The following is a 26,783-nucleotide window of genomic DNA, read 5'->3' as shown; positions in this document are numbered from 1 at the left end:
CTGGTTTCCTTGGCCTGCACAGGGCCCAGGACAAGGCAGGAAGGGGCAAAGGAAGGCTTTTGTGTCCTCTCCAGGGGAGACAGGGGGCATGTGACAGTGAGGTAGCGGCAGCGAAAGAGGAAGTGGGGGGAAGGATTGGGCGGGGTTGGAGGACCCTCCCCCAGTGGGAAGGTGGGGGCGAGAATGCAGCCCCCTCTCCATTCCTGGCGGGAGGGGGAGGCGCTTCCTTCCTGGGAGGGTGGAAATGCAAGGCTTGGGAGAGGTCGGCCTCGGGTCCAGGGAGGGTGTGAGGGTGACTGCTGTTCCCCCCAGAATCTGTAGGAGCAACAAGCTACACCCACCCTCTCTGGACGGTTGTGTGCATCCCAGGCAGAAAAGTTAAGCTGCGGAACGAGTGCGTGTTGCTTGTCTCTTTGAGCCACCGCACAAGTGCATCCAGCAGAGGCTCACCCGTGCGCACGTCTGGGAGCGCGCTGGGGAGGGCCCAGTAGCGCGGTCCCGGGAAGGCGGTCGGCTTCCTCCCTCCTCTTGGCCCTCCCCGCCCTCCCGGCAGCTTGAGGGGGCCTCTGCTCCTCGCCAGGTCACAGGCAGAAATTACCATATGAATGTGGCTCCGTCCCGGAGCCGCCTGGTTGGGGAGACCTGGGAGGGGACAGGCTCCCACCCTCGGGGGACTGGGGGCGCCTCCAGGTCCTGTGCTGACTGAGGCGAAGCTCCTTTAGAAGCACGGATTGATCGGTTGGAGGACGCCGGACATTCTCAGTCCACAGTAGGTCTCCACCGGGTGCCGAGGGTGTAGCTGGTGGATTGGGGGGTCTGCTGGGTCCAAGGAAGTGGGGGAGGCCCCGGGGACCGGCGAGCCCCTTCCTTTAACTTTCGTCTCAACTTGTAGGAGAACGTGTTGTTACTATAGCTCTTGTTATTTTGGTCTGATTTCAAAAGTGTCAGCTAATTACGGCAGGAAATGTAGAGTCTAAGGAAGGATGTGAAGGCGAGGATCGGATACGATAAAGCAAGTCTGAGCGCTCTGTAAACTGTAAAGTGCGGTGCGCAGGCCAGCCCGGATGGCGGTCAGCCCCCTCTGATGGCCCGGCCCGGCCCCTTGTGTTCCTGGCCAAGCTCCTGGGGGCCAGGACTGAGTGCTCTAGGGGCCTTCTGCAGAGGCCCTGCTGTGTCGCGATTAATGCTTTGCCAGCTGACCCAATCACTCTTAAGTTTAGGCTGCTGCTATGTCACCTTTAACTGCTGGACAGCAGATTAATGGATGCCTAGAGCCTGGGGGCCCGGCCACTGCACGTAGGGGCCCACTCCTCACCGTAGCACTGGCCAGGTCAGCTGCAGCACAGAGAGTGGCGTGGCTGAGGTTTCAGGGTTCAGACAGAGCCCCGGGTGGGCCCAGGTGTTCAGACCTGAGGGCCCCCCTCCCCACGCCCGCCCCCTGAAGAACCCCTGCCTGCTCTGCCCAGGCCTCAGGGAGAGGAGACCTCACATACCCTGAGACCCCAGTTAGGGGTAGGTGGGGAAGCGGGTGGGCTTCCCAGGTGGCACTAGTGGTAAAGAGCCCGCCTGCTAAGGCAGGAGACATAAGAGATGCAGGTTTGATCCCTGGGTCAGGAAGATCCCCTGGAGGAGGGCATGGCAACCCACTCCAGTATTCTTGCCTGGAGAATCCCATGGACAGAGGAGCCTGGCGGGCCCCAGTCCACAGGGTGGCAAAGAGTCGAACACGACTGAAGCAGCTTAGGGCACACACCCGAGGAAAGGGGTAGGGATTAGGGGCCGCCCAGTCTCCTCTCCCACTGTGGGCACCCTTTGCCCCCACTGACGGTTTCCTGAGCAGAATTTCCTGAATGGGCAGGAGCTGTCCCAGGACATCCATCCTTCTGCCGAGACGCTTTGTGGTTCCAGAAGGGAGATGGAAACCGGAAATCGTTCACATCTCATTCACATGCTGGCACAGGCGGAAGGCTGAGCAGAGGGAAGCCCGGGAAGCCCGTGGGAAAGGATGCAAGCCAGCACCGCAGGAGCCTCGTGGAGGGGCTGCCTGCATCGACCTGGGAGCAGCGGCCCCGCGATGCTCTGGGATGAGAGGAGGGCCGGAGGCAGCGAGTTGGCCTTTCATTCACGCATTCAACATCTTACGTACCGGGCTGTGGGATGTGTGAGGTTTTGTGAGCAGCGGAGGAGACAGACCTTGCAATTGCAGGCTGTGCGCAGGGGCCCCCGGAGCAGCACCAAGGGAGGCCCTCTCTGGGGAGCCTTGTTTGAGGAGAGGAGAGGAGCCAGGGAGATGGTGCACATGTTGAAACTAGAGAGGCGGGCATGGGCTTCTATTTTATTAACACATGCTCTGTGCATTGGCCGTGCCAGGCTCTGTGCTTTGTAAATACCTCGTTTGGTCCTCACAGAACTCTGACAAGGCAGGTATTATCTCGTTTTACACATCCGAAACCTGAGGCATTGAGAGGTTAAGTTACTTGCTCAGGGTCACACAGGGAGCCTGGAATGGAACAGGGTCCCAGCCGCAGGATTCTGGGGCCTCGGGGATCTTGTGTTATCCCAGGTGCAGGGGGACCCAGTCAGGGTTTCAGGCTAGGGGAGTGATGCGATGAATTTGTTTTAAACAGGCCTTCCTGGTGCCTTGAGAAGGATGGCCCCTGCGGTGGGGTGGGGGTGGGGGACTTCATGGGGATGGCTCGGCTTGTGGGAGCCATGGAGGTGGGAGGCCAGGCGACTACCTTCAGGTGTGTTGGATTCAGATCGGTAGGGTTTGGGCGGATGACTGGATGTGGGCCAATGGAAGGAGGGACCAAGGCTGGCCCCTGGGTTTCCAGCTGTAATAACTGGATCGGTGGAGATGCCGTTACTCACAGGGGCGGGTGGCATGGATGCGACCAGAGCTCAGTTGGCGGCATGTTCAGTGGGAGGCATCCAGGCTTCACTAGGGCAGGGGCTGAGGATACCCAGCTCTGGGCAGGGGGCCATTTCTGCTGAGTCATGATTGGCACTGGTGTATGAATCTGGACAGAGGTTGGCGTCTGATGCTCAGAGGATGGGCAGGATCACTGGGGAGAGTGTCCAGCTGGGACCAGACTGGTTCTATAGGCGGAGGAGGAGCCAGCGAGGCAGCGGAGAACCCGGAGACAGAGGAAGAGCAGCAGAGGAGAAGCTGGGGTGGGGGCGACCCCTTCAGAGGGCCGGCGGCTCCATCTGGTCAGAGCCCCAAGTCCAGCGGTGCACCCAAGCTTCCTGTCATGCACAGTGCGAGTGTGCAGGAGGCGCAGGAAGCGGGACTCTGCCTAGTATCCGACCCACACGGGCTCAGGGTGTCTGTGCACCCTGCCTGTGGCCAGCATCTCCCGTGGGCAGTGTTTCAGGGGTGTTGCACGTGTGTCCCGAGGGGTGAGGCATGCTGTCCACACACACTGCTTTTTTCTGCGGTGAGCCTGCGGTTGACGGGTACATGTATATACCTGAGCTCACATCCCCGTCTCACTTCAGGGAGCATTTGACCTGTGGCTCTGGGTGTGTCCCAAGGTGTCACAGACCTGCCCCAGTGTATCTGCTCTACCTAGCGGCTCCCTTGGGAGAGCAGGGGCTAGGCACTGCGCGGGGTGGGGAGCAGGGGGGCCTTTCCGGCAGGCAGGGCTCCGGGCAGCCCTGCGGGCAGGTGGGCACAGTCTAGGCAGGCTTTCTGCCGAGTGGACACAGAGTGAGCCGTGTGAGGGGCCGCGTGGGCTCTGCATGCACTGCTTCCTGATCTCCTGAGCAGGAAGAAGCTGGAGGTGGGGAGGGGGGGACATGATGCCAGCTGCCTCGACTCACATCAGCCCAGAGCTGGAGCTGCCAGTGGACAGTGATGTGGTTCAAAAGGGTCCAGAGCTGCTGACCCTTCCCGCCTTCCCCACAACCTACCCGGCCCTTCCAACTAGTAGTACGAGGGGGTCCTCCCGCCTTGCGGGGTTATTGGTCAGGCTTCCGCTCCTGGCCTAGGAACTTGCCCCTCCCTGCTTGGCGCCCTCCCTGGCCCTGCCTTCAGCCCCCGCCTCTCTGAAAGGACCAGGGTGGGTAGGGGGTCCTTTGAGGGGGGGGAGGAGACCTTATAAGGCAGCATCTTGGAGCCTGAGCAGATGATCTGAGGAGAGAATTGCTTGGTATCTCTGGGGCGGGGCTCTTTTCCTACTTAACTCCTGGCAGGGGGCCGCTCTTTTGCACCCCAGAGGACCCTGTCTAGTTTTTGTTATTTTACATGATCTCATCAGTTGCGGGAGGGGGCGCCTCCCCAGCACGGAGCTCTGGTGTGCGTCTGCTGACAGTCCTGCTGATAGAGGGGCCGGGGGACTCCACCCCGTGACAAATGGCCACTTTCCACCCATCTGTGGGGGAAGGTCTTCTCTTTCTCTCTTTAACTTTGCCAGCACTTGCCAAGAACTAACGGAATCTCTGTGGCTGACCACTTGGACGCGGTGGGCGGGCTGGATTCCGGGTTTGCCTTGGGGCAGGGTCTATCCTGCTGGAAGGTTCCCTGGGGTGGGAGGCGGCTCGGGGGCACATTCCCTGAGCCTTCGAGGCGAGTGTGGGCGGCAGAACACGGAATGAAAGATAGATCCCTTGACACAGGAAGTCGGAGGCCTCATCCCTGGCCTCCTCCGCCTCGCGGATTCGGCGGCACTTAGTTCTGCAGACCGCGTTTTAGGAAAGCGCCTAGGACGCCGTGCAGGTTGGAGCCTGCCCTGACCAAAGATTGATGTCTCAATAGGCTGCTGAACCCGGGTGAGAAGCTCTGCTGGAGGAGGGGGGCGGGAGGCGGGCTGGAAATGAAAGAACAGAAGGGGGCCTCTTCCAGAAGGGGGTGGGGGGGTGCGGGCTGAGCGTTGGATGCCGTCCAAATCTGGCTCCGCCGACCGACGCCAATTGAAACCGTGTTGGCAGAAGTGAAGAGGTTCTTGAGATTTTTTCCTGGACAAAAGGGAAGACGTTTGCTTTAAAGGGTTTGGCGAGAGACGGGCGGGCAGTAAAAGTGGGGAATCACCCCCCGCCGGACTTTGGGGCGCCTTGGGCCCCTGAATGAATAGAGTCGGGTGGGATCAGGGGCTGTTCCTACTCTGTCCCCTCCCAGGTCTTGCAAAGGGCGCGGGGTCGTGGGAAGTCTTTCCACCCAATCTGTCCCTGCACAGAAACCCTAAAGCTGCTACTTTGTTTTGAGTCTTCTCTTGGGAAAGATCACGGGCTCCAATGGGGAGAGAGATGCAACTCTTGGCATTTGCAAATTCCCGTCTTTCTTCGGAGAGGCCTTTTCCTTTGTGCTGGATCTCTAAGCCGGCTTTCAAGCCAGAGGGCAGGCTCTCAGATTTCTGGCCTCCCGGTTCCTCTTCAGGCTTCAGGGAGACGCTTCCTGCCCTGTACAAAGTGTGAAGTGTAATTCGATTTGGAACTACTTATTGAATTAGATGAGCCGTGTACGCTTTAAAAATGCATGCCTTGATTCCCCGCCTGCACAAATTTGCAAAATTCAGTCATTTGTATTCAGTGTTTCCATCTTTAGAAGGGAACAGGAAGTTCCCCTGTGACATTTATGGGGAGTTTGTAGTGGCTGGGGTAGGTTCATGGGGACACAAGGAAAAGTGGAATCTGGTAAATGGGAAAAGATTCTGTTTCAAAGCCCCGCAGGGAGTGACAGACCTTATCTCCCTGCCCATCCCTCCTCACAGCTTTCTCCTTGGGCTCAGGGATGGAGACCAGCTGTTCATAACCTCTGCCCTTTTCCTCTTTTCCTGCCTTTGATCATCAAAAAAAATTTTTTTTAAATTATTTCTTTTGGGCTTCCCTGGTAGCTCAGCTGGTAAAGAATCCGCCTGCAATGCAGAAGACCCCTGGGTTGGGGAAGATCCCCTGGAGAAGGGGTAGGCTACCCACCCCGGTGTTCTTGCCTGGAGAATCCCTGCGGACAGAGGAGCCTGGCGGTCTGCAGCCCATGGGGTCGCAAACAGTTTTGCTTGCTCTGGATCTGGGTTGCTGCACTCGGACTTTCTTTAGTTGTGGCGAGGAGGGGCTATTTTCTAGTTGCGGTGGGTGCAAGGGCTTCTCATTGCAGTGGCTTCTCTTGCTGCGGAGCACAGGCTCAGTAGCTGCAGGCATGCAGGCTTAGTTGCTCTGCGGCATGTGGAATCTTCCCGGATCAGGGATCGAACTTGCGTCCCCTGCATTGGCAGGCGAATTCTTATCCACTGTACCACTAGGGAAATCCCCCCACCCCAATTTTTTTTATTGTTATTTTTCATCTTTTTTTTTTCCTTCATTTTTGGGCTGTGCCTTGTAGCTTTTGGGATCTAGTTCCCCAACCAGGGATCAAACCCTGGGTCCCTGTAGTGGAAGCTCTTGAGTCCTAACCACTGGACCACCATAGGATTCCCTAATCATTTTTTAAAAACTCTTCTTCACCCTTTTCTGACCATATAACCCACAACATCTTTGTACGTTGAGAAGTTCAATTCAGAAATAAAGTGATTAAATTCTGAGTTCTCGTTCAGTTCAGTTCAGTCCAGTCGCTCAGTCGTGTCCGACTCTGCAACCCCATGAATCACAGCACACCAGGCCTCCCTGTCCATCACCAACTCCCGGAGTTCACTCAGACTCATGTACTTCGAGTCGGTGATGCCATCCAGCCATCTCATTCTCTGTCGTCCCCTTCTCCTCCCGCCCCCAATCCTTCCCAGCATCAGAGTCTTTTCCAGTGAGTCAACTCGTCGCATGAGGTGGCCACCGAGTTAGTTTCATCAAGAAAGCTATGGGGTTCTTTGATGAACCCCACAAATTGTCCAAATTTATTCACAATTTATTGCCTGTCTTCATGTGTACTTATTTTAGGGTAGAGACTCCTTATCTTTTAACAGCTTCTAAAAGAGGTTTGTGATACATAACACAAAAATCCTGTGCCAAATTGGGTTCCTTGCTTGTAAGGGATTACTATGAATCTGCCTGAAAGTTTTGGCTGATGAACATTTGAATAAATGAATTTCTTGTTCCTATGTGGCACCATAGTTTTCATTCAGACTGACCTCAAGCCTATATAGTGTCTTCTTTTTGTTCCTATGTAATACGTGCTCAATAAATGTTCATTGAATGTAACATTGTTATGGTTTTGGTCCGCTGGGACCCCAGGATCTTTTTCTACTGTTCATTGTTTATAACCATGTTTTATAATTGAAGTGTAGGTGATGGACAGTATTATGTGTTGTAGGTGTATAATATAGTGATTCACACTTTTTAAAGATTATACTCCATTTATAGTTATTATAAAATATTGGCTGTATTACCTATATTGTACAATATATTCTTCTGGTTTATTTTATACATAGTAGTTTGTGCCTCTTAATCCCCCACCCCTTTATTGCCCCTGCATGCTTCCCTCTACCCACAGCTGTGAGTCTGCTTCTTTTCTGTTATATTCACTGGTTTGCTGTATTTTTTAGATTCCACATATTAGTGATTTCATACAGTGTTTGTCTTTTTCTGTCTGACTTATTTCACTTAGCATGATGCCCTCCACGTCCACCTATGTTGCTGCAAACGGCAACATTTCTTTTCTTTATGGTTGAGTAATATTCTTTTGCGTGTGTGTGTTTACCACATCTTCTGGATTCATTCATCTGCTGATGGATACTTAGGTTGCTTCCACAACTCAACAATTGTAAATAATGCTGCTGTGAACATTAGGGTATATGTATCTTTTCAAGTTAGTGTTTTTGGTTTTTTCAGATATATATCCAGAAGTTGAGTTGCTGGGTCATAGGATAGTTCTGTTTTTTATTTTTCAAGAAACCTCCATACTGTTCTACACTGTCTACACCAATTTACATTCCCATGAACATGTATAAGGATTCCCTTTTCTGCACATCCTCGCCAGCATTTGTGGTGTTCCTTTTGATGATAGCCATTCTGACATGTGTGAGGTGATATATCCTTGTGATTTTGATTTGCATTTCCCTGATAATTAGTGATGTTGAGCATCTTTTCCTCTGCCTGTTGGCCATCTGCATCTCCTCTTTGGAAAAATTTCCGTTCAGTTCTTCTGGCCATTTTGTAATCAGGTTGTTGAATGGTATGAGCTGTTTATATATGTTGGATATTAATCCCTTATACATCATTTGTGGTTCAGTCGCTCAGTCATGTCTGATTCTTTGCAACCCCGTGGACTGCAGCACGCTAGATTTCCCTGTCCTTGTATGTCATATCATTTGCAAATATTTTCTCCCACTCAATGCATTATCTTTTCATTTTATTAATGATTTCCTTTACTGTGAAAAAGTTTTTAAGTTTAATTAGGTCTCATTTGTTTACCTTTGCTTTATTTCCTTTACTTTAGGAGCCAAATCCAAAAAATATTGCTATGATTTATATCAAAGAGTATTTGCCCATGTTTTCCTCTAGGGGTTTTATGGTTTCTGGACTTTTAGGCCTTTAATCTGTTTTGAGTTATTTTTGTATATGGCATAAGAAAATGTTCTAATTTCATTCTTTTATATGTAGCTGTCCAGTGTTCCCAGCACCACTTATTGAACAGACTGTCTTTACCCTGTTGTATATTCTTGCCTTCTTTGTCAAAGATTAATTGACCATAAGTGTGTGGATTTATATGTGGGCTTTATAATCTGTTTCATTCATCTATGTGTCTGATTTTATGCCAGTACCATACTGTCTTGATGGCTGTAGTTTTGTATCAATAATATCGTCTAAAGTCAGAGAGTGTGATTCTCCCAGCTCTTTGGCATCTTTTCTAGGACAGTTACGTCTCCAAGGTGTACATGTGTGCATAGTGAAGGCAGGAGTGAGAAGCCCCTGGACGAGGGTGGGACAGGGGAGGAAGGCTTCATCAAGGGCGGGGGTGGGGTGCACTTCCTACAGGAAGAGCATGTGGTGGACAGGTCCCTGTGACCCTCAACATCAAGCTTCTGCATGGGGCTGCCCGGATCTGCCTGGTGACGCTGGCTCCTGTTGGGTGTTCTCGTGGGTGTCCATAGATGGGTCACCCTTGCTTTCTGCTCAGCCACTGTGGGCGATGATTGAGCAAGGTCTGTGGGGATGATGGTGCCTGTGTCCCTGGGGAGGATCGGGGGGCGGTTAAGGGGCATTGAGTCGGCTTTACCCTGAGGGCTTGGTCCTGGGCTGTGTCCCTGGCTGTGACACGGGTGCTGCTCTGACTGGGAGCAATGTCGAGCAGCGGAGGCTGATGCTCGGAGAGAGTGGAATCTTCAGGGTTGTTTCTGGGCTACAGGAAGGGCAGCAGGACAGACAGGGAGGGGCAGTGGAGAAGAGTGACCCTTGGGTGTTGCAAACCTGCTGGGCCCCCACCCATGATCGCCCAGGGCTGCAATGAAGTATAAACCCTCTGCAGGCTCCCTTCTGGTGGCTGCATCTCAGCTAGATGTGTGTCCCACTGTCCCGGTCCCAGCCAGCCACAGACAGCGATCCACAGACCCCAGGGTAGGGGGGAAGAATTTGTCCCTCGGAGCAGAAGCCTGAAGCTGGTGCTGGCTCAGGGCTGCAACCTAGAGCCCCCTGTGAAGGCATGCGGATGGAAGAGGATGGAACCCCTTCCTCCCCGATTTAAGAGCAACCCCCTCCCCATCAGTTCCTGAGAAAAGGCGGGCCTACAGACTCCTGTGGCGAAGGAGGGGGCAGGGGCTCACCCACCAGGGTTGCAGGCCTGGCTCAAATTGGAGGCCTGCAGAGAGACACTGCCAAGGTTTCCTCCCGCTGCTCTGAACGTACTCGCTGGGAGATGTACTCGCTGGGAGATGCCGGGGCTGCTTGTGCAGCTGGACAGCCTGGGGGGTGGGGTGGGGGGCACAGGAACCTTAGGCCTGAGTGGGGGCATCCTGACTTCAGCTGTCCACAAGCTGTACAGCTGGCTGGTGGGCACTCCTGGGCACAGTGGGTTCTTTTCAATCCATCTCTACCAGTGGCGACTTTTCTGTCTTTGTATAACAGCTCATTGAGATAGAATCCCCACCCTGTACAATTCACCCATTTAGCGTGTGCATCAGTGGGGCTTATTCTCAATGTTGTATCTAGTTTCAGAAAATGTTGTTCAGTCGCTAGGTCGTGTCCGCTCTGACCCCATGGACTGCAGCATGCCAGGCTCCTCTGTCCTCCACTGTCTCCCAGAGTTTGCTCAAAGTCACGCCCATCATTGAGTCGGTGATGCTGTCTAACCATTTCATCCTCTGCCACCCACTTCTCCTTTTGCCATCAATCTTTCCCAGCATCAGAGTCTTATTTATCCCCCAAAAGGAAGTCCCATAGGCGTGATGGTCCAGCCCCTGGCTGCCCCCATCTGCTCTCTGTCTTAATGGATTTGCCTCTTCTGGACATTTCATTTAAATGGACTTGTACCATATGTGGCCTTTCATGTCTGGCTTCTTTACTGAGCATACTATTTTCAAGGTTCATCTGTTAGAGCGTGTCAGGACATCAGTGCTTTTTAAACATTTTTTTAATTGGAACATGGTTGATTAACAGTGTTGTGTTAGTTTCTGCTGTACAGCAAGGTGAACCAGCCATATGGATACACACCCCCTCCCTCTTGAGCCTCACTCCCTTACCCCCACCCCACTCCTCTAGGTCATCACAGAGCTCCGAGCTGAGCTCCCTGTGCTTTATAGCAGTTTCCCACTAGCTCTTTTCCTCATGGTAGTATGTATATGTCAATGGCTTTTTTTTTTTTTTGGAGTACTGTTGATTTACAGGTCCTCCCCAGTGACTCAGCGATAAAGAATCCACCGGCAATAAAGGACACCCAGATTCGATTCCCAGGTCAGGAATATTGCCCTGGAGAAGGGCACGTCAACCCACTCCAGTATTCTTGCCTGGAGAATCCCGTGGACAGAGGAGCCTGGCGGGCTATAGTCCGTAGGTCCGCAAAGAGTCAGACATGACTGAAGGCGACTTAGCATACATATACACACGGTTGATTTACAATGTCGGGTTACCCTCTGGTGTACAACAAAGTGATTCAGTTCCATGTATATATATACACACATATTCTTTACATTTATACATTATTTTTCAGATTATTTTCCATTTTAGTTTATTGCAATATATTGGATATATTTCCCTGTGCTATACAGTAAGACCTTGTTATCTGTTTTATTTAAAGTAATTTTTATCTGCCAATCTCAAATTCCTAATTTACCACCCCTTCTTCTTCCTTTGGTATTAAGTTTGTTTTCTTTGTCTGTGAGTCTGTTTCTGTTTTGTAAATAAGGTCAATCAATTTTTTAGATTCCACATATAAGTGATAGATAGGCTATGATATTTGTCTTTCTCTGCTGACTTATACTGAATTTGACAGTCTCTAGGTCCATCCATGTAGGTGCATGTGGTATTATTTCATTAATTGGGTCATATTCCACCATATGCACATACCATGTCTTCATATCCATTCATCTAGGACATAAGTGCTTTTAATGGCTCATAGTCCGTTGTGTAGATTTACACTGTCTGTCCTCTTGTCCATGGGTAGACGAACTTTTAAGGGCTTATAGTCTGTTGTGTAGATTTACCGCATTGTCTGTGTTTTCATCCACTGGTGGACGACCTTTTAGATGTTTCTTGAGTCGCTGCTTTGTGCCACCCCCTGGCCTAGAAGTTGGGGGTGACCTTTTAGATGTTTCTTGAGTCGCTGCTTTGTGCCACCCCCTGGACTAGGAGTTGGGGGTGCCACTGATCGAGCTACAACCTTGGGTTTGAAGATCTTGCAAAGTCAAATCAGAGAGTGAAGAGCAGGGTGGAGAGACTCACACACGGCCACGTGGAGTCAGAGTGAGAATCCGAGGCCCTGGTTCCCAGTTGCAAAGTCTGCAGGGGGCACTGCCCCTCGCTTTGACTGTAGGGTGACCATGTTACCTACTTGTCCAAACCGTGGCCTTTCTGGGCACCAGCTGGGTTCTATTAATATTGATAATTAGGCAGGATACTAGAAAACTTGAAGGCAAGGACTGTAACAGACACATGTCCACCCGTGTGCACAGCAGCATTATTCATCATAATCAGAATTCAACATAATCAACCTCTTAAGTGTCCACTGATGGATGAATGGATAAACAATGAAATACTATTCAGACATAAAAAGGAATGAAATTGTGACACATGATGGAGCAGGGGGGAGCCTCGATGAGATAATGCTTGTGAAAGAAGCCTGACACAAAAGGACAGATACAGTATGATGCCACTTATATGGGGCTCCTAGTGGAGCCAGATTCACAGAGACAGAACAGAGCCTGCAGGGTGAGGGGAAGGGGAGGTAGTGTTTAATGGGCTCAGAGCTTCTGATCAGGATGATAAACGTGTTTGGAGGTAGATAGTGGTGATGGTTACATGCCATCGTAAATGTAATTAATGACACTAACATGAACACTTAACATGGTCAAAGGGGTTGTAACTTGAGTCTGTTTTGCCGCGGTAAAGAAAGTGATCAGGCTGGAGGGAGGGTGTAAACCAGCATGTAAGTTCACCCCCGCCTAGTTGGTCACTTGGGCCATAATCCCAGAGGAGGGTGGCACTGTGGCAGGCAGGGATGTCGCCCTGGGCCTGAGAGAGAGTGGCTGACCCAGTGGAGCAAAAGCGAGGCTGTCCCAGGGGTCACCCTCCCACACACAAACCCCAGCAAACCTGGCATCCCTCCTCAGAGTGTGGCTCTGGGAAGGAGAGTCTATGGCAGTCCTGCTGCCCCCTCCATCCCCTTTCCCAAGGATTCCCAAGTAGGAGCAGTGGACAGTAGCAGCTGGTGGTGCTGTGTGTCCTTGCATAAGTTACTTAACTTCTCTAAACATGCGTTTCCCACTTTTAAAGAGGGCAGCTCCCTCTTTCTCTGTTTGCGTGCAGAGGCTATAGTGAAAGTCGTCTTGGATGTAAATGTGAAACTTCTTGTTTTTCTGTTAAGAACTTCCTTTTTCCTATTAATAGCATTTGATAACGTTTGGGTATGAAACAGAAACCGAGGTAACAGGGAAGAGAGTGAGCCGTAGGCAGAAGTCACTGGAGGAGGTGGTTTGGACGGTGGTCTTGGGGGTGGGGATGGGTCAGGAGAAGGCAGATCTGGAGGTGGGTCTGACTGTTGTCGTGGAGCGTCTGTGGGCAGCTCGGGACAGCAGAGCCCCTCCTCCCTGTCCCCCGCCTTGAGGGTCTCCCCCAAGACCCCATTCACTCAGTATTGGTTGAGTGTCCCCCCCCGTAGGGCTCTGGAGGCTCACTGGGGATCCACACACGTCACTGCCATCCTCACTGGAGCTCGTGGCCTGCTGGGGGGACAGGTGTGAATGTGACGTTACAGGACTAAATTCATGGCGGCCTCCAGTTGGCCAGACCGATTCCAGTGCATTTCAGAAAAGAATCACACCCCATTTGTAAGATGAGTAGGTTAGACAAGAATTCTGTGTTGTCCAGTATAGTTGCCACTTGCCATGTGGCATTCTTTAAAGTGAAATGAAATAAAATTAAATGAAATAAAAAACCGAGTTCCTCCGTTAGACTAGCTGCATTTTAAGTGCTCAGATGTCATGTTCGTGAAAACTGTTGGTGGTTCTGGAAAAAATTAAAAATATGACTACCATTTGACTCAGCATTCCCACTGGGTCAAAAATGTTTCAGAAAGCTTTGAAAGCAGGGTCTTGAGATAGTTGCATACCATGTTCCCAGCAGCTCTGTTCACTAGCTAAAATTCAGAAACAACCCAAGTGTCCATTGATGAATGAATTAAAAATGTGGTCCATCCATACAGTGGAATATCACTCAGCCTTCAAAAGGAAGGACATCCTGACACCTGCCAGAGCGTGGGCCGACCTCGAGGGCATTCTCCTTGGTGAAACAAGCCTGTCACGAAAGGATGAATACTGTGTGACTCTGTTGACCTGGCGTGCACAGTAGCTAAATTCATGGAGACAGAAAACAGAATGGGAAAGCGATAATTCACGCACATCGGGAATGGTTTCAGTTTGGCAAGATGAGTTAGGAGCTCGGGTGCAGAACAGCGTGAATGGACTTAACACTCCTGAGCTGCACGCTTCAAATTGGTTCAGTTCAGTTCAGTTCAGTTGCTCAGTCGTGTCCGACTCTCCGCGACCCCATGAATCACAGCACGCCAGGCCTCCCTGTCAAATTGGTTAAGATGGTACATTTTGTGTTCTGTAAATTTCACCACAATTTCTAAGAAGTGGCACACATGGCTGCCTCGCTGGGCGGTGCTGGAGTCACCCGTCTCCACTGTCCCGTCTAGCTGGCTAGAGTCCCCGAGGCCGCAAGAGTCACAGAAACCCCGAGTTTCCCAGAAAGCATCTCTGGGCCGGTTGACTGCTGGGGGCCTCCACACTCCCCTGTGGGGGTCCTGAAGGCAGACCCCAAAGCCTCCTATTGGGGTGGGCATAGTGGGAGGGTCCCGTGTCTGCCGGCCATCCGGGCAGACAGAGTGGGGGTTGCCCACCAGGGAACCTCCCAGAGGAGGGGCCTCGGTGTGGGGGGGTGGATCCTCACCTGCGCAGAAGGCCAGGCCCTTATCTCAGCGGGAAGGATGGTGTTTGTCGGCGTTTCTCTGATTACTTCTCTAACAGGGCCCTGGTGGGCAGGGGGTTTCGCTTTGGTTTCTGCAGGGGATGTTGGTGCCTATGGAGGGGCCGGCTGGAGCCTCTCTCTGCTGCTCCTGGAGCCCATGGAGAGGAGTGGGGGCGGTTCAGGGGGCGCTCCCCACTCCCCAACCCCCCTCCCCACCCTGTGCTGCTCAGGAGGGGGTGAGGGATGGAGGGAGATGTGGGGGGGGGCGGGGGGGGGCTGGCCCAGTCCAGGGCAGAATGACTCCCAGACCCGCAGACAGATGGAAGCAATTTTCAGTCACGTGGGGCAGGGCTGAACTGCTGTCCCGAAAGACAGGGTCCCATGTCTGTCTCCAGGAAGCAGCCCCAGAGCCACATGTTCTGGCCAGATGCAGCTCTGGTCTTTGTTTATTTAACGATGCCGGAGCCCGGGGCAGAGTGTTTCTGAGCAGAGGCAATTCCTTCCGGGCCATGCAGGGAGGAGGCCCCCCAGTGGCGGTCGAATAGGGGGATCCCTGCCTCCTGGGCCCTTTGCCTTTCCCTGGCCTGGGGATGGGATGAGGTGGGTCGTGGAACCAAAGCCTCCAGCGTCAGCCTGTTGTTAGGAGAGATGTGTGGACCCCCAGGCGGCCCCCGGCCTTGTTTATATGTGTTACGTTCCATGCTCAGTGCCCCTGTTCTCTGAAGCAGGAATGTCTCTGTCTGTTCCCGGCAAAGGATAGGGGGACGTTAGTGACTGACTTGGGGATAAACCAGCAACACCCCAATCTCTGGGATTTGTAAGCTAACGGGGCCAGTAATCTTTCCTCTCTTACTGGCCTGGGCATGTGAGGAGGATAGGGTGCTGGCCCCCATCTCAACTCCCTCGGAGGCTCCTGAAGACGGAGGTAGCTGCAGAGGTGCAACCTGGTGGGTGGGGTGGAGTCCGGTTATTTCCCCAGGAAACCAAAATGCAGTTTATCTGAAAGCTCAGCAGTGACCTTCCTGGCAGGGGCAGGAGGGGATGGGTGGGAGGGTGTGTTTGGGAAGGCTCCCAGTGGGTTATGCTCCCTGGAGAGGTGGGCACCTGGGGAGGGGGCTGTTGCACTGGAAACCACCAGCACTCCCTCCCTGAGGGCTGTGGGAGGGGCTCGCGGGCAAAGGGGGAGTGTTTGGACTCGCTGGGTGGTCGCTTCCCGTGAGCTCGGGGTGCCCCTGGAGAAGAGACTGTGATCCTTCCTGGGAGGCAGGATGAAGCTGAAAATCCTTCTTAGCCGGCAGAGGGGGTGGGAAGAGCTTGGACCCGCGGGGGCAGGGGAGGGGGTGGGGAGGGCTGTCGGGGAAGGGTGTGGTCTGGGTGTGCACGTCTGGTGGGGGAGGCTCACTGGGATGCGGCCCACCCTCGTGGGGAACGCACACCACGGTCCTGAGAGCCCTGACCAGCCCTGTAGGCCAGGCGCCCCTCAGGTCCCCGCTGGGAGCTTTCTGGGCATCTCCCCCACCCCCACCAGGCCTCCAGCTGGGTCACGTGGACTCTCAGGGCAGCCAAGGAGGACAGGAGGAAGGCTCTGACCTGTAGACCAAAGCGGCCTGAGTTATTTTGAGCAGCTCAGTCCCATCTGCCCGTCTGCAGACCTGAAAGCAAAACTGCCTCCTGGGCTGTGGGTGTGGGGCCCCACAGGTGCCGGGCGGCCAGAGAGAAGATCCAGCCTGGGGTGGGAGGCAGGGGGCAGTACCCGCAGGTGCTGCCTACGGGCCCTCCCCTTCCTGCCGTCGCCCAGGGACCACTATGCCCGGAGGAGCTAGCTCTGCATCCTGGCCCTCCAGCTGCCAAAGAGCACCCCTCCTTCAGCACTCCCGCCGGCCTGGGGCCACCGGCAGGTGCTTGGGACTGGCCACGGCTGGTTCCGTCCGTCCTCCCCTCAGAAGGTTGTCCTCTCCTTTGTCCTGGCTCAGGACTCGAGTTGTGGGGTGAGGCTTTGTGGGCCAGGCAGACGGCGGCAGGACAGCCCGGGCCGAGGGATCTGGCTCTGGGGTGTTCCTCCGGGGTCTCTTGGGCAGCTGAGCCTCATTTTCCCCCACCTGCGTGTGTCCCCTGCCACCCCCTAATGCAACTGCTCCTCTTCCCGCAGCCACCGAGGCAGCTCCCAGCAGCACTGGCGACATGGCTGACACCCCCAGAGATGCCACACTCAAGCAGCCGCCCGCACCGCGGAACGAGAAGGCCCCTGTGGACTTCGGCTACGTGGGGATCGACTCCATCCTAGAGCAGATGCGCAGGAAGGCCATGAAGCAGGGCTTCGAGTTCAACATCATGGTGGTGGGTGAGTCCCCTGCTCCCATCCAGGCAGTGAGCCACCGAGAGCCACTCAAGAAAGCCCCCCCTGCTCTGCCCCTGCCGGCCACACAGGCTCTTGTAAAACGGGGTGACAGGCCTGGCCTGCAGGACAGATGAGCGTGTGGACTCTTCTACTGAGGTGATCCTCAGCAGTGGGGAGCCCGGCCCCCAGGGCTTTGGACCGGAACCCTGCAGTGTGGGTGGTCTGGCGGTGAGGGATACAGACCCACCCTGCTGGGGTCCCAAGGTAGGGGGATCTGTGAGGCTTTTCCATCAAGCCTCACGTGGATCCTGGTATGTCCCACAGCTAAGGGTGGATCGCACTGCAGGGGCCAGCCCCCACTTTCCCTTCCCAACGCTGTCTGCATCTCAGCTCCTCCTGGGAGCCCCAGGACCTTGCATGGGGCAGTTTGACCACCCTGTGGTCAGAAGGCAATGGGCCCATGTCCTGCTCTGCCACACAGTACAGCGAGAGCTTGGCCACTGCCCAGGCACCCAGCCCTTCCTGCCTCCTGACCGCCTCCTGACCCGGAGCCCCACCAAGGAGAGCTGGGGGATGATGCCCAGGCCTCGCCACCTCCCCGGCGCTCAGAGCACCCTGCTGACCAGCCCTGTTCTCTCCCCAGGGCAGAGCGGCTTGGGAAAGTCCACCTTGATCAACACCCTCTTCAAATCCAAGATTAGCCGGAAGTCAGTGCAACCCACCTCGGAGGAGCGCATCCCTAAGACCATTGAGATCAAGTCCATCACACACGGTGAGAGCTGGGCGGGGGCTGGGGGAGGGGTACCGAGTCAGGTCCCTCGGGGCACCTTTGGGCATGTTGAGACTCAGTGGATTGGGGGGAGGGCGAGGGGTCAGGCACACTCTCCAGGATCCCTGCAGGCCCTGGTCAGAGCACCCTGGAGACAGCTGAGTTTTCCACCAAAAAGCATGGGCAGGGGACTTCACTGCTGTACACTGGCATCTCCCTGGCATCATCCTGGGGCGCTACAGGGAAGCCTCTTTGGGGCAGGGTTGGTCGGGCAGCCTGGCCAGTGGGGGACGGTTATGTGCACAGGTCCCGAGTCTCCCCCCCTGAGCTCGGCGGGGGCTGTGATTGTGTACAGATATTGAGGAGAAGGGCGTCCGCATGAAGCTGACAGTCATTGACACGCCGGGCTTCGGGGACCACATCAACAATGAGAACTGGTGAGGGGACCGCTGCCCTGGGCAGAAGAGCCCTCGCGGGGCTGCTGGGAATCTCGCCCCTCCCCCACCCCCGGGGTCACAGGTCAGCCTGGGAGGCTGTTTCAGGTCTCTGCTGTGCTCAGGATTTCAGGTGGTACCCACCCCACCCCCCACTTCCCGGTGTTGGGCGGAGACTTGGGGGATTGGGACCTGCAGGTGAGGATGGGGAGGGGCAGGAGGCTGCTCCCCCAGCTGGGGCGGTGGGGGCTGCATGCTCGCTGACTGGGTCCCTCCATGCAGCTGGCAGCCTATCATGAAGTTCATCAACGACCAGTACGAGAAGTACCTGCAAGAGGAGGTCAACATCAACCGGAAGAAGCGCATCCCGGACACCCGTGTGCACTGCTGCCTGTACTTTATCCCCGCCACCGGCCACTCGTACGTGTCCCCGGCGCATTCTGGGCTGGGTGGGCCGCGGGCTGCAGCCTGGGTGCCCCCGACCTCCCTCTGGCCCCCACACTGCGTCCCACCCACCTGCTCCCCACATCCAGCTTGCCCGGGAGGGCGGAGGACCAGCTGGGCCCGGGGTGGTCCGGAGCCTGGGCTGTGCCTCCTCAGGGCAGGCGTTCTGGCGAGCCTGGCAGGTGGGCAGAGACTCTCCAGCCGTGTGTCTTTAGCACTTACCCGCTGCTCCGGGCGGGTCGCTAGTCCATAAGCAGAGTGCTGATGATGTGATAACAGACCCCAGCAGGGACCCCCCACACACACACCCAGGAGGGTTTAGAGCTCAGAGAGCAGCGGGCCTGGCCCCGGGCAGGGCTGGAGGAGGACTGTTAGTCGAGGCCGCCTTGGAGAGAGCTGCTTTCTCCTGCCAGTGCCATCTGCAGCTGCAGATGTACGCACCAGTCAGTGAGGCTGGCATGGGGTGGGTGCCCTGGAGCAGAGGTCGGGGATCTCCTTTCCTCCTTTGAGCAGGGTTGGTCTCCCTCATGAGGGCAGATGGGCTCTTTGATTTTTTAGAGTGTTAACTGTGCATATGAGTAAGGCCAGTGTTATTTTTTATTTTTTTTCTTTAAACGTGTGTGTGTGTGTATGTGTGCACGCACAGTCGCTTCAGTCATCTCCGACTCTTTGCGACCCCATGGACTGTAGCCCGCCAGGCTCCTCTGTCCATGGGGATTTTCCAGGCAAGAATACTGGAGTGAGTTGCCATACCCTCCTCCAGGGGATCCTCCCGACCCAGGGATTGAAGCTGCGTTTCCTGCATTGCACCTGGGCCACCTGGGAAGCCCCTTTTAAAAACACACCCATGTTTAAAAATTTTATGTATGTATTTTTGGCGGTGCGGGGTCTTTCTAGTTGCGGCGAGCGGGGGCTGCTCTGTTGTGGCGCACGGCCTCCCGTTGCAGTGGCTTCTCGTGGTGGAACATGGGCCCTGGGGCACAGGGCTTCAGCAGTTGCAGCGTGCGGGCTCAGCAGTTGTGGCACATGGGCTCAGTTGCTCCGCGGCATGTGGAATCTTCGCGGACCAGGGATTGAACCCGCGTCCCCTGCATTGGCAGGCGGATTCTCATCCACTGTGCCACCAGGGAAGCCCCAGATGGGCCCTGGATGGCCTCAAAGACCCCTTGTCCTTGACTTCCTGTGGCTCCATCTGCACCTGATACCCGTAGGTGTCTTTCCACCCCGTGATTGACGCCCTAGGGCTCGTCCTGAATCAGGACGTGGGAAGGAGGGGGGTCAGCGAGGGTAGACAGAGGGGGGCTTCTTGGGTCCGGGGTCCGGCTTGTCACCGTGGCCTGAGGCTCTGGCTCTGACTGTTCCACACCTGGTTCTATTAGAAGCAGGAAGCCCAGGGTTGGGGGCCCAGCCTCGCAGGCACTGGTTATAGGAAGGAACCCAGCTCCCGCGGGCCTCACCTGGGGGCCTTTGTGGGAAACCAAGCGAGTCCCCAAGCCACCCTCAGCGAGGGTCTGCGCAGGGCGGGGGGCTCAGCCGGTCCCACAGCAGCTGGTCCAGGCTTTGCTCCACCGAGACGATGCTGAAAGCAGGGGGCTGAGGGTGGGCACTGCTGCTGCTGCAGTGACCCAGCGGGCCGCCACACCATCCCCTCCCCCAGACCCCGGGCCCGGGGGATCGAGGCGGCTTCTCCCCATCACCATTCAGACATCCTCCTGGGGCCTGCCTCACCCTCACACCGAGTCTGTGACCTACTATGTGCGGGGACAGCTCTGCTCCTGGTGGGAAGGCGGTGCCTGCCATTCAGGAGTCCTGCAGCCTTGCCTGCGCAGCTGCTGAGAACAGGTCTTGGGTCGGGGTCGGGGGTGAGGGAGAGCCGGGGAGTAGCCTTTCCCCGCATCAGACCTTGGACACCTGGAGTCAGTGGGCAAGGGGCTGGGGACGCCCCGGACAGCAGCCCCCAGCTCATCCCGGGAAATGTGGCTGAGTGAGCGCCCATCTCCCCCGACAGTGACGCCCCACAATCTGATGGCCCTCTGAGCCGGTGGCAGCCCTTATCCCAGTGGACACACTGGGGGCTTTGGGAGCTCATCCCCAGGCTGCTCAGAGCTGGTCTGGCCCCCCAGCCCTCCCTCCCCCAGTTCAGTGTGGCCCGGGATTCTTATCCTTTTTCTGTCCCTCGCCAGCGCCTTGGTTGGTGCTCAGCCCACAGCCTTGACCTTGGCATACACCCACCTGGGAGCTCCAAAGGCACCCTGGGGGCCTCCCCTCAGCTCCCTCCAGGCAGGAGTAGGCCCCCTTTCCGTGTTTCTGTCCCCATTCCAAGTTCTTCCCCCCACACCCTCATCCGTGTCCCTCTGCTCCAGCCTCAGACCCCTGGACATCGAGTTCATGAAGCGCCTGAGCAAAGTGGTCAACATCGTCCCGGTCATCGCCAAGGCTGACACGCTGACCCTGGAGGAGAGGGTCTACTTCAAACAGCGGGTAGGGCTCCACCTCTGCCTGCCATCCCCCTTGGTGGGAGCAAGGCCATGAGACAAAATCCCCAGTTTTTATTAGATGGAAGACAGTTTCCATCCAGGGAAAGATGGTCGCTTCTTTCCCAGTTGCTGTCCTACTTGGACTGCTGTCCGAACAGGAGGGTGAACCCTGGGCCCCTGTAGAGCTTCTGCCTCTGAGCGGGGAGACTCCTCACTCTTAATTCCCAAAGCTCCACCCACAATCCCTTAGGTCCAGGGATTTAAGGAAGCCCCCAAAGCTGCACCCGGGCATTTGTCTGTGCTCAGGGCAGAAACAGCAGCTGTTCACGGGGACGTTATCACTGATCACCATCCATACAGGCAGCTGTCTCTGCGAAGGGTGGTTGGTGACAGTCTGACACAAGCAGGTGTGGGCCGCTGCAGTGAGAGGGTTTCCAGGTGGAGTTCAGGACAGGAAGGACTCGGCAAACCTGAGTGATTTTCTTGGGGGTGTGATGAGCTGGAAAGCAAGGACAGGGAGATGCCCCGTGCCTGGGATGGTGACCCCGGGTCCCTTGGGCGGCTGCGGTCTCCCAGCAGGCAGGTCTGCAGCTGCCCCTCCTCCACTCCAGAAGCACAAGAGCTGCACAGTATCAGGGTTACCAGCCCCCCAGAGCCCACCCCTGACTCTGAGCCTGGGGCCACTTGCTTTGTGGAGGTCACAGCATGGGCAGATCCCAGTGGGTTGGTCCAGTTTGCTGCATGGACGGTGCCCACCTATCTCCCCTCTGGACCCCCAGATCACTGCGGATCTGCTGTCCAATGGCATTGACGTGTACCCCCAGAAGGAGTTTGACGAGGACTCTGAGGACCGGCTGGTGAACGAGAAATTCCGGGTGAGTGCACCAACCAGACTGCTGTTTCCAGAAGCCCCTCACTTCCTGCTAGAGGACATGGGTGGGGGTCTTTCCAGGGGTCCAGGAAAACAGGTGGGATGGTCTTGAGCCAAAAGGAAGTGTTATCTGGGCTAGGAGGGGTCGGAGCCAGAGGGTCCCCGTGCAGCCCTCTCAGGCCAAGGGATCTCAGTGCTGGGGGCCCGACTCAGGGCAGCTCCTGCCAGGGGCCCAGGGAGTGGACCGGCCTTTGCACGCACAAGTGAGCAGTGCCTCCTGCCCCTCCCCCAGGAGATGATCCCGTTCGCCGTGGTGGGCAGTGACCACGAGTACCAAGTGAACGGGAAGAGGATCCTCGGGAGGAAAACCAAGTGGGGCACCATCGAAGGTAACAGCTGCGCTGGCGCCGGGGCCTCCAGACGGGTCAGGAGGGAGGCTGCTTCCGCCCCTGGGGCTGTGCGCCGGGCCTGACCTGGTGCTCTTGCCCATTCGGCCACAGGAAGGGCTCCCGCGGTTCCTGCTTGGTGGAGGAAGTGAGGGGCTAGGTGTCTTGTCCGGGGCCCACAGCCATTAGCTGACGGAGCCGTGCCTCCGTCCCAACCCCCCACATCCAGGCAGAAAGGAGGTATGATGGGCTCTGCCAGGGTCCTGGTGCTGGGGTTTTCCAGGCATGCTGTGTGACCCTGGACAAGTCACCCCACCTCTCTGGGCCTGGGGAAGGGGCTGGGCTATATAGCTCTGTCCAGCTGAGAACCAGATGCCCTCCCCACTCCCTGCCCCCTGGGAGTTCCAGGACCCCTACATCTTCATGTCCTGGGGCTTCTGCAACAGACCAGCACAGATGGGGTGGCTTAAGACAGACGTTCATCCTCAGTGTTCTGGAGCCTCGAGGGGGACTGTGCCCTCCCAGTGGCTGCCGGCTGACCTTGGCCTGTAGGTTCGGCCCTGCGGTCTCTGCTCTGCCTCCCTCTGTGTTCCTGTGTCTCTCTTCTTCTGAGAACACTTGTCACTGACCTTAGGGCTCCCCTAAGTCCAGGATGATCCCCGCTTGGGGTGGATGTGTTTATTTATCGCTCCATCGGGTCTTCGCTGTGGCGCTCAGGAGCCCCGCATGTGGGATCTTCGTTCCCCAGCCAGGACCAAACCCGCATCCTCTGCACTGAAAGGTGGACTCCTAACCACTGGGCCACCGGGCAAGTCCCTGAGATCCTTGCTTTGGTTACACCTTCACAGACTCTTTCCAAACAGGGTCCCATTCACTGGTGCCCAGGGTTGGGAGCTGGACGTCTGGGGGACACTATCCACCCCACTACAGGTGGCCATGACCCTAGGTGGGGTGGGCCTGGGCGTTTCCTTCGCCCTCTCTCTGTTCTGTCCTTCCCTCTTTAGAACAGATTAAAATGGACCGCTTTGCTCCTTGTTCACTTGGCTGAAAGGCCCAGCATAGAGAAGGAAGCAGAGAATTCAGCAGTTGCTTTCAACTCCAGCTGCTACCACCCCATCCTACACGCAGCTCATGACCTTGGGCACGTCCCCGTGACCTTGGGCATGTCCCATCATCCCTTCGGCCCCGTTTTTGCCATCCATAAAGTGAGCACCATGTGCCAAGAGTTTAGTGAAATCAGAGAAAGTCTCAGAGATCCTCGGAGCTTTCAGGACAGCAGATACTTTCATGTTTCATATACTTTCATTGTATTAGCAGTAAATGATATAATGAAAACGGATCTAGTGGAGCACTCCCAGGCTCATTTTACCTGGATTACTGTTAAATCCCCTCACCTCCCTGTCCCGCCTAGATGTCTCAATTAGGCTTCATCCTGGGCTCATCCGGTCTTGGCCCTGCCCCTTCCATTTCTCCTCTTCCTGAAATCCTGCTGTTTAGAAACCTTTTTGTAAAGTGTGTTGGAGGACTTGGGTTAAGAAGGGGCCAGTGGGGGGGACTTCCCTGGCAGTCCAGGAGTTAAGACTCCACATTTCCACCACAGGGGGCACAGATTTATCTCTCGTCAAGAACCAAGATACCACACGCCACGTGGCGCAGGCCGAGTACATTTGAAAAAGGGAAAAAGAAAAAGAAAGGGCCATTGGGGAGGGGCAGGGAAGGGCAGCTCCGCCTCTGATAGCCTCTGCTGCCCTCTGGTGGCCAATTTGGGTCCTGCCTACAGCCGGTAAAGGAAATTGTCGGGAAATTGTTGGGAAATTAGGGAGGTTGGTTTTCTGTGTTTCCGCTCTCCTGCTCTGGCCTGGATCCTGCGCTTTGAATGAACTGTGCGTTGCTGTGGTGCTGCCAGCCCACATTGAGGGTGGTGATGAGAAACAGCACCACGGAACCTGTAAAGATGGTGGCGGGGAGTGGCTTTGATTTCCCAGCAGCCTTCATGAGGTCCCAGAAGCAGTTTCTGCCATTAGAATAGTTGAACTTCCCCAACATTGGTGACATTTTTTTTTCATCTCTGGGACCTTGTGAATTGAGAGCTGACCAGAGAGCGGGCCACTCTGTGCCTCTCCTCATCCCCACCCCACCCCCCAGCCCCAGTTCTCTCTTCCTCCTCCTCCTGGGTTGCGCACCACCATCCTGAGGTTCTTGACTCATCCTTGGAAGCTGCCCAAATGTTCTCAGAGGAGGGCGGATGTGATAAAGTGCACAGTTAACTCATTTCATCCTCTCCCATCCCTGAGAGGTGGGAGGCGTTATTATGCCCATTTTACAGATGAGGAAATGGAGGCTCAGAGAGGCCAATTCTGGGATGCAGTGGTCAGACAGTCACTTCAGGTTCAGAGCCCCGTTCTTCCCTCTACTCTTAGTGCTTCTCCAAGTTAGATGGAAAGGGTGCATGAGAGTCAGCCAGCAGAGGATTCTGCTGTGGGCACAGCCCTGCAGGGTAGGGGATGGGAGAGGAAGGGGGGTGTGGAGGGCTGAGCCCAGGCACAAAGCAGGTGAAGTCCAATCAGAGCACTGGAGGGCTCGGCATGGGAGTGGGGGGTGTGCATGCATGCTCAGTCACCTAAGTCGTGTCCGACCCTGTGTGACTCTATGGGCTGCAGCCCGCCAGGCTCCCCTGTCCGTGGGATTCTCCAGGCAAGAATACTGGAGTAGATGGCCATGCTTTCCTCAAGGGGATCTTCCTGATTCCAAGGATCAAACCCGCATCTCTTATGTCTACCTGCATTGGCAGGCGGGTTCTTTACCACTAGTGCCACCTGGGAAGCCTGAGTTGGGGGGTGGGGCACTTGGCCTTTTGCCACCCTGGCCCCGCCGCCGGCTGTCACTGTCAGTCAGTTCAGTCGCTCAGTCGTGTCCGACTCTTTGCGACCCCATGGACTGCAGCATGCCAGGCTTCCCTGTCCATCACCAACTCCCACAGCTTACTCAAACTCATGTCCATTGAGTCGGTGATGCCATCCAACCATCTCGTCCTCTGTCGTCCCCTTCTCCTCCTGCCTTCAAGCTTTCCCAGCATCAGGGTCTTTTCCAGTGAGTCAGTTCATCGCATTGGGTGGCTAAAGTATTGGAGTTTCAGCTTCAGCATCGGTCCTTCCAATGAATATTCAGGACTGATTTCCTTTAGGATGGACTGGTTGGATCTCCTTGCAGTCCAAGGGACTCTGAGGAGTCTTCTCTAACACCACAGTTCAAAAGCATCAATTCTTTGGCGCTCAGCTTTCTTTATAGCCCAATTCTCACATCCATACGTGACTACTGAAAAAACCATAACTTTGACTTGACAGACCTTTGTTGGTAAAGTAATGTCTCTGCTTTTTAACACGCTGTCTAGGTTGGTCATAGTTTTTCTTCCAAGGAGCAAGCGTCTTTTAATTTCATGGCTGCAGTCATCATCTGCAGTGATTTTGGAGTCCCAAAAAATAAAGTCTTTCAGTTTCCATTGTTTCCCCATCTATCTGCTGGCTGTATCGACCCTTTAACTTTGAAAAAGGCCCTGTTGCCCTGGGATGGGGAAGCCTGGACCTGGGAGCCAGGCCTCATGGGCCGTGGAAGCTGGGCAGAGTGCTTTTTTTTTTCACTCTCTGAGCCCCACTTCCCTACGATCACAAATGAGAAGTCTTAGTCGCTCTCCTGTAGGGTGCGTGGAAATTGGGGATTCCTTCCCGTGGGCAGGACGCCCCCACAGAACCTCACAGGACAGCCTCCCTGAGTCCAGGTGATGCCACTCACCACCCTTTAAAAGGTGACTGGCAGCTGATGACCACACAGCAGGCAGGCAGTTTTCATGCAGCACTGGGCATCACCAGTCCACTCCGGGGTGCTGTGGGGACCCCTCCCTGCCCGTCTTCCCGCATGCCCAGAGCCAGCTGCTGTCTTCAGCTTGTGCTCAGCAGTCCGAGGGGCTCCTCGTGTGCACCTTCCCAGGCAGCTTAGAACTCAGTTTTGCTGGCTCTTGAGCTCAGTGCGAGCGGTCATCCCCAGTGCGTGACCTCTGCACACGTGTGTCCTTGCGTGTGTCCTGAGCACGTGGGGGAGAAACCCCAGCGCCCTTGTCATCTTCAGGTCTCCCCTGGACCCCCCGGAGGAGCAGCGGGCCGCCTCCTGCTTAGCGTAGCGCTCTGTCCCCCGCAGCTGTCTTGCCGGGTGACAGTGCCATCTCCCCAAGGGCAGGAGCTGAGGTGCCCGGTGCTCCCCTGTGGCCCCCCTGCCCCGCCCAGCCTTGCCGGGAGGGGCTTTCCTGATCTGAAAGCTCCCTCTCTCCTCTGCAGTCGAGAACACCACTCACTGTGAGTTTGCTTACCTGCGGGACCTCCTTATCAGGTGAGAGCCGGGCATGTCCGGTGCTTGGGTGGGGAGGGGCTGACAGCCCAGAAGGGGCCTCCATCAGGGCTGCGGGCGGTGGGCGAGGGTGATGGGCCAGCCAGCGGAGGTCTTGAGCAGCAGCCAGCGCACCCCAC

At 55.6% G+C, this 26,783-nt stretch overlaps 1 protein-coding gene across 11 annotated transcripts in view; it reads left to right on the top strand.

Moving 5' to 3' along the window:
* Nucleotides 1-26,783, top strand: part of SEPTIN9 (septin 9) — a 181,468-nt gene that overhangs the window by 151,925 nt on the left and 2,760 nt on the right. For 8 of the 11 annotated variants that reach the window (XM_055408484.2, XM_055408486.2, XM_055408485.2 and 5 more), the window contains 8 exons: nucleotides 16,697-16,888; nucleotides 17,529-17,657; nucleotides 18,010-18,091; nucleotides 18,371-18,508; nucleotides 20,896-21,013; nucleotides 21,789-21,884; nucleotides 22,173-22,269; nucleotides 26,595-26,646. In XM_055408484.2, coding sequence (XP_055264459.1) covers nucleotides 16,697-16,888; nucleotides 17,529-17,657; nucleotides 18,010-18,091; nucleotides 18,371-18,508; nucleotides 20,896-21,013; nucleotides 21,789-21,884; nucleotides 22,173-22,269; nucleotides 26,595-26,646 — 904 coding nt within the window. Of the gene's footprint in view, nucleotides 1-616; nucleotides 770-16,402; nucleotides 16,536-16,696; nucleotides 16,889-17,528; nucleotides 17,658-18,009; nucleotides 18,092-18,370; nucleotides 18,509-20,895; nucleotides 21,014-21,788; nucleotides 21,885-22,172; nucleotides 22,270-26,594; nucleotides 26,647-26,783 lie in introns of those variants that run through there. The other 3 variants (XM_088829300.1, XM_088829304.1, XM_088829303.1) reach the window with 3 other exon arrangements.

Source organism: Moschus berezovskii, chromosome 20, assembly GCF_049115385.1.
Source record: "Moschus berezovskii isolate FMDL1 chromosome 20, NW_MosBer_1.0, whole genome shotgun sequence".
Lineage (NCBI taxonomy): Eukaryota > Metazoa > Chordata > Mammalia > Artiodactyla > Moschidae > Moschus > Moschus berezovskii.
Note: the sequence above shows the minus strand (reverse complement) of the source record. Positions and strands in the feature narration are given on the sequence as shown.